Source organism: Tachypleus tridentatus, chromosome 11 (genome assembly GCF_004210375.1).
Source record: "Tachypleus tridentatus isolate NWPU-2018 chromosome 11, ASM421037v1, whole genome shotgun sequence".
Classification (NCBI taxonomy): Eukaryota; Metazoa; Arthropoda; class Merostomata; order Xiphosura; family Limulidae; genus Tachypleus; species Tachypleus tridentatus.
In genome coordinates, this window is record NC_134835.1 from 95,817,912 (window position 1) to 95,831,800 (window position 13,889).

Here is a 13,889-nt window from a genome sequence, read left to right on the forward strand (position 1 = left end):
CTTTCTTACTTTGTGAACCTGACGATGACGGAAGAAGGTCGAAACCATGTTCGCTTCTCTACATAAAAAAAATTTTCTCAACCCAAACCAGCCGTTTTTACATATATATTTTTCTCTACAAGTGGGTTTTCTCGTCATCACTGATAGTTGCAAATGGCATAACTCTATTGACCTCTTTAATTCACATTTAAAGTGCACATACGTACACACACACACACACACACACATATATAGTGCCGTCACTAAGCTTTCAGGTTTTCTGCCTGTATAATGTGCGCAGAAAAAAAGAAAAATTCATATTAACAATTGCTCGTCAGCCATTTTTGTTTGTTAAAGTCGTAAGTTATTAACATGAAATATTTCTAAAAGTATTTTTCTTTCTAAAGAAGTAAAGTTCTTGATGATAGAAAAATTAAAATAATTTAAAAAGATCCCTCAACTCTCCTCCAGTGATATCGAACAAATATTAATTACGTATCATAGTATTTATGTAAAGTGATAACTTTAACCCCCTTATTTACTTCTTATTTATAGTTCGAGTTTTGTTGTTTGACTTCAGATTGAAAAAAAAAAAAATGTTTCTTCTTGATTTTGTTATTAGTAAATGAAGAAACTTATCACTGTGGAAGTTATATTTACATACATGAAACTAAATATTAATAAATAGGAATATATGAAACAACATGTTCTTTAGGGAAATATTATTTATGTGCAAGTATTAATCTAAAGTGTAATGTGTCTGCAGGCATTAATTTAATTTGTAATGAGTCTTTAGGTATTAATTTCATGTGTAATCTATCTACAAGTATTAAATTGATGTTTAACGTATCTACAGTTATTAACTTAGTGTGTAATGTGCTTGTAGGTATTATTTTAATGTGTAATGTATCTGCAGGTATTAATCTAATGTGTAATCTATCTACATGTATTAATTTCGTGTGTAATATGTCTGTAGATATTCAGTTAATATATAATTTGTCTGTAGGTATTAATTTAATGTATAATGTGTTTGCAGTTATTGATTTAATATGTCTGTAGGTATTAATTTAATATATATATAATGTGTAAAGTGTATGTAAATAATAATATGTAGTGTGTGTATAGGTATTGATTCAAAGTGTAAAAACAGTACCAGAACGACACTATGGAACTTTTACTAATTTTTTACTTTCAAACACAAAAAGATTAGGAAAATTCAAAATGACATTTTTCTTATTTTTTCACGTATACACAGAAAATATGAATTTATTAATACAATATTTAATGTTATCAGCGTCATCGATACCTTACGAGATATGTGGACTAAACTGAACAACTCAATCACAATATCCAGGGTATAGACTTAGTCGTTCTTAATTTTGAATTCCTAGACCAGTTGGAGGACTAACGATCTAAGTGAACAAATGTATGTTTGTTCCACTGCTTTTGACGTACAAGTAATTTTTAAGTATTTCAGTTGTCTCTTTTTAAGAGAGAAGCAAAATCATTAATTCTTTCACAACTGTTATTTAGGTAGATTTGAACAATGATGTCTTGTAAACCATTATAATGTGATTTTTCTCTTAAATTTCATTTGTATAGATTCATATTTTTCAACCTTGTGGGATATAAAGAAATGTGCAAGAGTATTATTTAAGTACTGGTTGTTTAATATACTCAGCTAGTTATTTTTAGTTTATTTGAAGATAACATGAAATTTTAATATAAACTGCTCTAGCTTGTTTGTGAATAAGTTTAATAATTTTATTTCTGGGAAATAAAAAACTAGAACCCTTTTTGGATACTTTTAAGTATTATTAGATTTTTTACATAATATTCTTTTGAATTATTATTTGTTGCTTTTTTTTTTTAAATAGAAACTTAGTAAAAATTATAGCAACTACTGCTGCTTTCAATGCCTATAGGACATGCATTTATTGCAAATAATTACAGAATGGAAAACTTTAGAATTTATCAGGATATTTCTGGTATGCATACAAAAACATGATAAATTGGCTGCCATTTTGCTAAAATTATCTGTAAATATAAAGAACCAATATCTTCATCTGTGTCTTCATGTGTTTTAAATCTTTTTAATCACTATTCCAGAATGCCTGTTGTTCCTCTTCAGCTAACCAGTGTTTTATCACTACGTAAAAACAGTTTTGGTAGCAAAACTTTTCTGTTTACAAATTCATCACATGGTATTAGTTTTTTCTATTCTTCTTTTATTATATGTGTACTTATGCAGGTAATTTTGATCTTAAAGCAGTTTTTCCTTGTTTTTTAAATAAATCAAATGCTTTTTTGTTTTTAGTAACATATATTGGTTTTTTCAACTGTCATTGTTGAGCATAGCTTTTTAATTTTGTATTCTAATATAACTTTTTATAAATGTATGGGCAAATGACACTTATCACTGTCATTGAAGTTCCTTGTTTGTCTGCTATCAGAAATTGAGTGTTTATTTTCAAAATATAATAAAGTTTGCAGTTTTATGAAGCAGGTGTAATAATATTTCTCAGAATACCTTTTGTTTAGATTGAAACGTGACTCATTAAATAATAATAACTTAATATTTTACAGATTATTTTCTTTATATAATTTTTTTACCACTAAAATTGTATTTTTCTTCATATTGTAGAAAATGTTATGGTTTTGTTTGTCATCCTGAGAACATACTTTGTGTGATTTACATGAAATATTTTAAAATAATTTGTACCTAAAGCTATTTATTAACAGCCATGGTTTTGCTAGTAAAGGTTTTATCAGCTTTAGAACTACATGAATATTCAGTGGGTAATTAAGGATGAAAACTTTATGGAAGTTTCTACTGTTGCTAGAACTACAAAAGTGTCTGCAGTGACACTGGTATTTCTGTGGACTTTCACTGCTAGAAACTGGGTTTTGATACCCTTGCTGGGTAGAACACATACAGCCCATTAGGTAGCATTCTGCTTAATTTCAAAGAAACATACTACAAGAGCAGGTAAGGGCATTACTTTCATCTGATACACAGGATCCAGCCCTAAATAAATTTGCTAGTGCTTTCAGTTTCAACATCTTGAGTTGAAGTATTTTCTGTATTGTTTCATATCTGTTCAAATTTCGTATATCTTGGAGTGCTTTGTTTGCATCCTCATGCATACTACTTTTAATATATGTAATCCGTTCTTTTACTGTAATTTTCAGGATCCTTTTCTTATTTCGTTTTTACACTTTGTTTATGTAATTTTTAGTGTGTATCTAGATTTTATTTTAAATCTCGAATAACCATTGAGACCTTTTACTTATTAATAATTGAATTATATATCATGCAATGCTTAGAATTTAATGACCACTACTGCTTAAGATCACCCTATAATGCAAGCCATCATCCTCCAGTGGGTCAGTGGTAAGTTTCCACGCTTATAATGCTAAAGTTTGGGGTTCGATTTCTTGCAGAGGAGAGATTACAGAGAGTTCATAGCACTGGGATAAAGAAACGACACCAACACTAACCAAGTGGCTGTCCAGTGTGAAGTTAATAAAAATAGCCAACTATAAGAATTTTTTAAACAAGTACAGTTAAAATGAATCGTTTGACATGACTTTTTACAGATTTTAGACGTTGAATAAAGATATCTCAATTAGGACAAGTCCATTATTAAATTAAGGTTATAACTTATTGGGATATACCAAATGAGTTAAGGGTGAATTGAATCAATATGGCGATTTTTTTGGGTCACGAGTATATTCAGCATTCAGATTGGCAACAAAATACAGCGATCTACATAGATGTAGGTATAAAGACCAGGTGTAATTACATACCATCGCTGACTATTTTGCACACATTTAGATTCATAAATTTTTTGCACTGCTTTAATGCCTAATGTTTTGTCCCCGATATAATTTTGGTTTACTTCACAACCTTTCGTATACATTCGAACTTGGTACAAATCACTGTTTTACGGATGATTATTTAACTTTAAGGAATGAATCGCATTATTTATCTGATTTTTAGAGTGAAAAGATATTTAAAGACAAGTAATTTTATTTTACAGATCCTGTACTGCTGACTATATTATCAAGATCAAGTAGCGCATGGATAAAATTATTAAGCAAGCAAAATGCTCAGTATTCTACAATTGTGATTTTATGTACAATGTTTAAATTATTTGTTAACTGTATATTAGTTGTAACGGATTTACCGTTATACGTTTATTTTAATATACATTTGTTTCAGTTTGATGCATGTGACATATTGTTTGTGTTGTGCACAAGTCCTGCCTTTTCTCTAAATTTGTGGAAGATTCTTGAGAGTAAGAATTAACAATATTTGTTTTACGCAAACTATAATTGTTAAACGGTCCACCGCTAAAATCAGGAGTTCGAATCCTCTCGGTGGACTCAGCAGATAGCCCGATATGGCTTTGCTATAACACACACACACAACATCGTTAAACGTTCTAGAAACTCGCCTTTAACTATATAGACCAACGCCCCAAGAGGCAGTATTATTATTATTGTTAGTCAACCTACAGTCAGTGTGCTATATGTTTCTAAAGCTATAATTGGGATTTGCGCCTATTAATCGGAAAACTAGAGAATTTGACCAGGAACGTTTACAGATTTCGAACATTACAAACTGTTTAACTCCAGTGAATTAACTTCGGACGGTAGTATTTCTACGATGACATTAAATATTATCGTCGAGGAAACTTACGGGTGTTTTAAGCTAGCTAGTTGTCAAAATACACAGGTGTATCAACAAAGAATTAATTTGCTCTTCGTTAATGTCGATCAAATATTCAATTCTAGACTGGATATAAGACTTGGTATTGTGTGCAAGTGTGTGAAACTTGTATACAAATCATTATTTGTAATAACTAATAGGGTTTTATTCATTTCTCTTAATACCTTTTAAACTTACGCGTTTTTCTAACATTATGAATCTAATAACTATTTTTAATAACCGTTCTTATAAATTGTATTCTTGTTTATATAGTAAAATATTTGTATTAAGAAAGAAAATTGTCTACCATTCTTGTTGGCAAATATCATAACTTTAATATATTAACGTTTAATTAACTTTTAAATTAAAATGTTTGGTTATTTGAAATGGTAATATGTAACGTATGCAACATAATAAAGAAGAATGGTCCGAAATAAATTATAATACGTAACGTAGTAATTATAACAATGATACCAGCAATATTTGGGCCTAGACAAAAGACAGTCCGAATCAAAGTTCTCAGGCTTGCGGCAACTATATACAGTTACGACAGAAAGTGTTCGTACCATTGCGTCGTGAGTAGTTTTCCTCATAACTTAAAAATTATCACGATTAGAATAATTATAGTAAAATATATTATAAATATTATTCCAACACACATCTACTTAAATTCTTATATAAATTGAACGACAAATAAACTGTTTATAAACAAATAACCAAACATAGGAAGGCCAGAAAGTGTTCTTGCGTCTACTTTAATGGTCACTTGTGTAGCCTTTCAGGTGAATTACTTGCCGCAATCTCTTCTCATAGCCCTTCATGATCGTTTGAAAGTACTCGACTGGTATTTTATTCCATTCTTCTTTACAGAAGGCCTCCAACTCTTGCAAGTTTTTCGGATGACGCTGATGAACTCTGGTCTTCAACCCATGCCAAACGTTTTCAGTTGGGTTGAGATCGGGTGTCTGCGATGGCCATACCAGAACGCTTATATGGTTCCTCTGCAACCAGGATTGCATTTATTTCGATGTGTGCTTAGGGTCGTTGTCGTGCTGGAAGATCCAACGACGCTTAAGCCGCAAGTTCCGAGCATCATTCTTGATATAAGTGCCTAATATATCAACGTACTCTTCTTTTTCATGATTCCATTGACGCGTGAAGGCTGCCTACACCAGAAGAGCTAAAGGAACCCCATAGCATGATCGAGCCACCTCTGTGTTTAACTGTAGGGACGGTGTTCTTTGGAAGATTTCGTTCCCCCTTCTTACGGAAAATATAGCGAACATCATTGTGGCCGGAAAGCTCGATTTTAATTTCGTCTGATCAAAGAATACTCTTCCAATAGGTAGAGGGTTTATCTACATGCTTTCTTGCATACCTCAATCGTGCTTCTAAATGAACAGGCTTTAAATATGGAGTTCTACGAGGACGGCATGCTTTGAACCCAGAGGAGCATAACATGTTCGTAAGGCCCGGCATGGCCAAGCGTGTTAAGGCGTGCGACTTGTAATATGAGGGTCGCGGGTTTGCATCTCCATCGCGCCAAACATGCTCGTCCTTAAAGCCGTGGGGGCGTTATAATATGACGGTCAATCCAACTATTCGTTGGTAAAATAGTAGCCCAAGACTTGGCGGTGAGTGGTGATGACTAGCTGCCTTCCTTCTAGTTTTACACTGCTAAATTAGGGACGGCTAGCTTTGTGCGAAATTCAAAAACAAACAAACAAACATGTTCGTAACTGTAGAGGTGCTTACTTCAACCCCAGTTTCCCTTACCAGTTTCTGTATGTCATTACGTGTTAAATGAGGGTTCCTACTAACTTCTCTGAGAACCTTCCTTTTGGTTCTCTCTGAAATTATGGGGGGCGTCCGGGAGACGAGGGAGGTTAGCAGTTGATCCTGTAAGCTTAAATTTTGCAATTATGCTTTGAACAGTAGATTTCGGCACATTAAGTTGTGTAGCAATATCAGAAATAGACACACAAGATTTGTATTTGACAATAATTCGATTTTTTAAATCACTGGACAGTTGTTTCCTGTTCGCCATGATGACCAAGCAGATAATGACGGAAACGGCGTAAATGTTTTGCTGATTAAATTCTAATAATTATGAACTCAATGTCTAGTTCTGGAATGGTATAACGTAGTTTATTCGCCAAACTAAACAAAATTTTTATGGAAATATTAGTTTTTCACACATTTTGAAATGTATGAACACTTTCTGCTCCTCCTATTTTTTGTTATTTGTTTATAAATAGTTTATTTGTTTAATTTACATAGAAATTTATGTAGATGTGTGCTAGTATAATATTTATAATATACCATATGTCTATTAGCCTGATCATGATACTTTTTAAGTTATGAGCAATTGGGTACGAACACTTTTTATCCTAACTGTATATATTGCTTTATAATATTTCATTAATATACTCTTTAAAAAAGGAAACGCAAAAGGCAAAATATGAGACAACTTGTTAACAAGTTTATTCCGGGTAGTTCTGTATGACATGTGTGAAACTTTGCACATTCACTGCTGAATATACAAATGCAGTAAAAAATATAAAGTAAATGAGTTTACCTTAGCAGAACACGTGGCAGAGACGTATCATGTTATAAATTGGAATAACGTTTAATTGATAAATCAGGTACAGTTCAAAGTTGAAATAAATTTCAGAAAAACAATAGAAGCTGAAAAAATAACAATAACAGCAACAAAGATATTGACTGAACTAAAAGGTTGGTCCAGGTTTGAAAGAAATGAAGTACTGAAAATATGTTTTATAAACGCTGGGTGTTTAAAGTCTACATGGCGCCAAAGGAATGCAAATAATTGTGTCGTTTTTATAAAAAAGTATTTGCTAACCTTTAACTTTTACCACTAAGATGATGGCATAAGAACACCGAAACATGTGGGGTCTTTATGGCTGTCCCCAGTTTATAATAAATTATTTATTGTGCAATGGCTTTGATGCTGTACTCTCTTTAATATGTGTAGTCATAAATATTTTTCCACATACCAAAATTATAGACAATAACACGCTTCTTCCACACAAACCCTGGGGACAGTCACATAACTTTTCTTCCACACCAGTCTTATGAAGAGTTGCGCGTCTTCTCCTAAACAGAAAAACTTATTGATAGTCACGTCAAGCTTGTGGATAGTCACACACTTTTTTTTTGCACAAAATTCTTGTAAACAGTCATACATAGCCAGGTGGTTAGGGCGTTTGACTCTCAATCTGAGGGTCGCGGGTTCGCATCCCCATCACACCAAACATGCTCGCTCTTTCAGCCTTGGGGCGTTATAATGTTACGGTTAATTCTGTTATTTGTTGGTAAGGTGAAACCCAAGATCTGGTGGTTGGTGGTGATTACTAGTTGTCTTCCCTCTAGTCTTGGCCTGGCATGGCCAAGCGCGTAAGGCATGCGACTCGTAATCCGAGGGTCGCGGGTTCGTGCCCGCGTCGCGCCAAACATGTTCGCCCTCCCAGCCGTGGGGGCGTTATAATGTTACGGTCAATCCCACTATCTGTTGGTAAAAGAGTAGCCCAAGAGTTGGCGGTGGGTGATGATGACTAGCTGCCTTCCCTCTAGTCTTACACTGCTAAATTAGGGACGGCTAGCACAGATAGCCCTCGAGTAGCTTTGTGCGAAATTCCGAAAACAAACAAACAAACAAACCCTCTCGTCTTACACTGTTAAATTAGGAACGGCTAGTAGTTTTGCACGAAATTCAAAAAGAAGCCAACAAAATCTTCAGAAATGAATATTAATTGTCTTTATTAATTTTTTCAAAGAAGGAAAAAATATTTACTGTTGAATAACAATATTTTTTATTTCAAATACACTTTACATACGTGTCTGAAGAAAGTATAAATTTAAATATATTTCTCAAAAGCTTTTACCTGTTGTGTGAATATGTAAACGTTCTTTAAGGTATAAATTTATACTCAGATCTACTGTCACATTAAGAAGCCTTATTTTGGTAGACCTTCTCCAGGAACGAAAATAATAGGACGTATTTTCATCTCACTTACTTTCAAAGAGTAGTTATGCCCTCTCCATTGATACCAGTTAACTCCAACAGCACTTTCTTCATGTGGTCCTCTCAGATACATACCATTTAAATTAGAGTGATGACATGCGTTATACCACCATCCACCTTTGTACGCCTCCGCACAGTTCTTCTCCCATTTGTCGTTATCTCTATCTTTGGTGGTGAATGGCATATTGTTGTGTTGAGAAAGTGAATCTCCTAAAACAAAATAAAACAGAAGATTCATTAGTTCAGAAGAACCATATACAGAAAACAAACGTTAGAACGCACGACTTTTAGAATTAAGGCCATGTAAATTGCATCCGAATTTTTTTTTAAATTTTGGGGGCTAAAGATTAGTTTTGTAACTTTTTATTTCACATACATTGAAAAGATTTTGAATAAGTCTAAAACTTTCTGACATATTATTGTGAAAAAGTGTTATGACAAAAGAATATATTGTCGTTTTTCCATTTTATTGCGCTAATTCTTCCATGCCATTACAGAATGTACATTTCAACAGTATGATAATATTTCACTGATTCCTGTTGCCAACTGGATGTGTTAGGGTGAGAGTACTTGTAAGTCTTTAAAATTCCCATATGCTTGCACCAAGGACACGTCATAAGGTTCAGCTTCAATGAGTATGCTCATCAAATTTAGGGTCTCAAATAACTGTCATGGTACCCTATGCAGTGTCTTAACTATATAGAAAGAAGCGATTGTTTTGTTTGTTTGTTTTGGAATTTTGCACAAAGCTACTCAAGGGCTATCTGTGCTAGCCGTCCCTAATTTAGCAGTGTAAGACTAGAGGGAAGGCAGCTAGTCATCACCACCCACCGCCAACTCTTAAGCTACTCTTTTACCAACGAATAGTGGGATTGACCGCACATTATAACACTCCCACGTCTGGGAGGGCGAGCATGTTTGGCGCGAACCCGCGACCCTCAGATTACGAAGCGCACGCCTTAACGCGCTAGGCCATGCCAGGCCCGAAAAAAGCGAGCATATGGTACAGGTATATACTAGAAGAAAGTATTTAATAGCAACCCATAATTAAACTTTGGTGAAACAGTGTTTAACATTATATATTAAGTTTTGTTGTCGTCTAACGCATAAAAGCTTTACGTGATGCTGGTTGGACTCTCCGACAAATTACTGTAGACTTATAACACTCCCCAGACACATCTTCAAATACACCCTAGATCCTGAAACAGAGACAGATAAACTTGAATGTAGGAAACAAAGAGGCAGAACACCTAAACCTAATGATACTCATGTTAAGTATTTTCGAGTAAGTAGCCTTCGGGACTGCCACTGATCTCATCAAGCAGGAGATAAACGACTATGTAACAAATGACAGAAAAGTCCCCAGATATACACTATCAAGATTCAACAATGATAGAATATTTGGTCGTGTAGCAGTTTAAAAACCTTTGATATAACAATATTATTATGAGACTGAAATTTGCTAAAAAGTACAAAACCTGGCTGTTAATGATTAGAAAAAGGTGTTATAGTCGGATGAGTACAAGTTTGAGATAGTTGATGCAAAGTGTAGGTTGTATGTCTGGCGGAAGAAAGGTGCAAAATACTTACTGCAATGCATAGCACCTATCATGAAGCATGGGAGAGGCAGTGTGATGGTTTGGGGCTGTTTTTCTGTTGAGGCGACAGAAGATATTTGTAAAATAGTATCAAGTAGCGCAAGTATCATCACATACTAATCTGTCATGGTATACCCAGAGGTTTACATATTATTGGTAAAGGACTCTATTACCAAGAAAACAATGACCCCAAATACTTTTATACCATATATAGAAATTACTTAGCTAAGGAAGAATCTGCTCAAATTATTCAAATGATGTAGTGGCCCTCGCAGAGCCCCGATCTCAATCCAATTGAGCAGATCTGGGATTTGATATATTAAAAACTTTAAAAACCATAAGTTACCTCCAAAGAAAACTTATTAGACTGTATTAGAGACATTTGTTGTAAAATCTCAAATGTTACTTTGATTAAATATGTTGCAATAATACCTGAATGACTTTCTGCAGTTATTAAGGCAAAAGAAAGATATACAAAATACAAACTGTTGTCTGAATTCAAACACTTCCATTGAGTTTCTGTTGTACTAAATATGAAGATTAATATTCATCTGATGTTTCACCTGTGATTTATCTTCCACTGTTCTTTGAAAGTAGCCTGAACTCTAATTTTTTACTTTGTTCTTACACTTTTGCACAGTTTTGTATTTGATCCATTTTTATGAAAGCGTTTTTCTTAAATACCCAATAAAGCAATAAAGACAGTGATATTTTTTGCATGAAATGCAGTAGCTTATAGACTTAGTAATCTATATCCGTGTTTTGCTTAAAATAAAATAATAAATCTTGAAAGAAATGTACTGTATAATAACACACGAATTCACTGAACCTATTGAGGCATTATAAACATATTTTATAGTTGAGTTTACATTAGCAAAATAAAGTTAACACTTTTACCTGCATCCCCTTTATACGTTTTAAAAGACATTTTGTAGAGTTCTATTTCACTTCTGACCAAAAATTCAACAGCTTCTGCATATCTTCGACCACCTTCAAAATCTTCCAAATCCACTCGGAGTACCACGCTGTCTTGATTGGTTAAGACGAATATGATGTCATTTCCTATGGATTGGGAAATATATATTAATATTATTTTTATTTTCTGACAGATTTCGTCTTAGAGCATCGGTGATATGTGTGAAAATAACCTATGGCACATAGAGAATGAAAATAAATTTTAAAACTATAAATTAAACAATTATTTACCCAACCAAAATTCTTTGGTTAAATTCCCAAAGCCATTTTTATAACTCTCCCAAGTTTGATAAAAATTCTGTATAGGTTGACCAAAGTCTCCTCTTCTTTGAATTACCTAAAAAGAGAGAAAAAATAACAGGGTTTAAAAGAAGGGTTATATTTATGTAATTTTAATGCATACACATCTTGATTTCTTAAGAAAACATCATCAACAACAATAATATATTATTAATTACTAAAAGATAGTTCGTATAAATAAAATGACTGATACCCTGTTACATGCATAATTATCATACCTTTCATTAATATGACTTTACACTGAACCTATTGAGGCATTATAAACACATTTTATAGTTGAGTATACGTTGTTTATAAAAGGCTGTTAAAGGGTTTAATATTAGTAGTGAGTTTGAAGGAGCCTAAAGTAATTTTAATAATCAAATAAATAGAAATAGCATATATTCAATAAATAGTGTATATATATATGCATTATAGTTGTTAAAACATGATTAAACTTTTCAAAATAAAGTTGCTTATTTCATAAATGTTTTAAGTTTGTTTGAATTTCGCGCCAAGCTAATTGAGGGCTATCTGCGCTAGCCGTCCCTAAATTAGCAGTGTAAAATAAGAGGGAAGGCAGCTAATCACCACCACCCACCGCCAACTCTTGGGCTACTCTTTTACCAACGAATAGCGGGATTGACCGTAACATTATAACGCCACCACGGCTGAAATGGCGAGCATGTGTGATGTGACGGGGATTCAAACCCGCCACCTTCGGATTACGAGTCGAGCGCCTTAACCACCTGGCTACGCCGGACCTGAATGTTTTAAGATGAGCATTTGATATTTGATCGGTTACTTACTGAATAATAATGTACATACTTAAACGTAATTAAATATATTTAATAGTTTGTTTGTTTAGGCACAAAGCTACACAATAGGCTATCTGTGCCCTGCCAACCACGGGTATCGAAACCCAGTTTTTAGCGGTGTAAGTACGCCGGAGTACCGCTGTGCCACCGGGGGACAGGGTTTAATAGTAAGCACCTTACCGCACCTGAATCTATAGATTATATTTCTTCAGAGAATTAGATATTTGTTTTAATTTTATGTTGACTGAAAAATGTGGCGATGTTTGTTACGAATACAGTAGGTGCTATTACACTTACAGTCCATCCTCCGCCAGCAGTTTCCATGTCACAAAAAACCGAGATTGGGTGGTTCAGAAACAACGGCCATATCATATAGATACCACTGGTTCTGTTTCCTTGTTGATAAACAGTAGCACAGTTTATCGGAAGACCGTTTTTCTCTGCCTTGTTTTGTGTCACATTGGTGTACGTTTCCATGTAAAATGCTTTGTCTTTGGAACATATAGGATCTGGAATAAACAAAAAATAAAAAAGTAGAAAATTGGTGAAACAAAATAGACAACAGTAATTCAAGTGTAAGTTAAATAGAAAAGGAAAAGACGTATTAAAACATATTCCATTATTTTTATGTGAAAACTCCACCATTATAACTGTGATAATTTCACAGTATTGCTTGCACTGCAATGTCTTACTTTGCAAGGTAGCAAGTCTCTCCTTAGCCAAGTCTGTTAGGTCTGACACAGAATCTAGAATTCCCTTCAGTGAACAAACAGTACTACAGGCAGCGTGATGATGGACATCTCCCGCAACCAACAAAGAAACACATAAAAAACTCAACAGTTGAAACATATTCTTCATGTTAGAATAGAGAACTGTGTGCATTTAACAATGTTCTCTTTTGCCATAAGCGTTAAGTCCGATCTCAAATGTTTTACATTCTAATCTTATACGGGAAACAGGATATCCGAGTAAGTCTCTCTTATGTTACAACATTTTACGCATGCGTCAGCAGCAGACTGTGATGAGTATTAACACTTTTATTGATAAGCAGAGAACAACGTTTCGACCTTCCTAGAGATACATTTTTATTTCAAGTGGGTTTCTCGTCAGTAGCAGTCTGGGATTAGCTTTGCACCAAGTTCGAGAATTGTAGACAGAGTCCTAAATGCTCTGCTCTCCAATAGAACATAATGATGCCAGTTAGAACTTTACCGAAGATACAATAAAGTACTTTATATGACCATAAAGTATGATTACACACGTAGCCAAGAGTTCATCAGGCATAAAAGGTTTTGGAGCCTGAAAGGTCATAGAATACAAACATCATATATTACTTTATAAAACTGTATATACTTTGTATATGTAAAACGAAATATAATCACTGGAGGTTATATTGTTTTATGTGCCGTTTTTATGTCATACTTAGTATAAGCTCTTAGCTCCACTTTAGTTAAGTTTAGTTTAAAAGGAGGACGTTATAG

General features: G+C 33.8%; 1 protein-coding gene across 2 annotated transcripts; it reads right to left on the bottom strand.

The window, feature by feature from the left end:
• Positions 1–7,158: 7,158 nt before the first annotated feature.
• On the bottom strand, positions 7,159–13,351 carry LOC143232833 (techylectin-5B). Of its 2 annotated transcripts, XM_076468753.1 has the most exons (6): positions 13,101–13,348; positions 12,706–12,917; positions 11,543–11,648; positions 11,234–11,398; positions 8,731–8,948; positions 7,159–7,810 (listed from the first exon to the last, which is right to left on the bottom strand). In XM_076468753.1, exons 1-6 carry the CDS (start codon positions 13,288–13,290, stop codon positions 7,787–7,789), a joined length of 915 nt encoding a protein of 304 aa, XP_076324868.1. In that variant the 5' UTR covers positions 13,291–13,348; the 3' UTR covers positions 7,159–7,786. The 2 variants fall into 2 exon arrangements, with proteins under 2 accessions (XP_076324868.1, XP_076324867.1); XM_076468752.1 differs by lacking the exon at positions 7,159–7,810 and having other exon boundaries at positions 8,503–8,948; positions 13,101–13,351.
• Positions 13,352–13,889: the final 538 nt, after the last annotated feature.

Excerpts from the sequence above, each read along its gene's own strand:
- LOC143232833 (XM_076468752.1), bottom strand. The coding sequence starts at position 13,290 with ATGCACACAGTTCTCTATTCTAACATGAAGAATATGTTTCAACTGTTG. Across the intron at positions 12,918-13,100 it reads GAGACTTGCTACCTTGCAAA|ATCCTATATGTTCCAAAGAC; the intron begins GTAAGACATTGC and ends TGTTTATTCCAG. Across the intron at positions 11,649-12,705 it reads CTGCTGGCGGAGGATGGACT|GTAATTCAAAGAAGAGGAGA; the intron begins GTAAGTGTAATA and ends CTCTCTTTTTAG.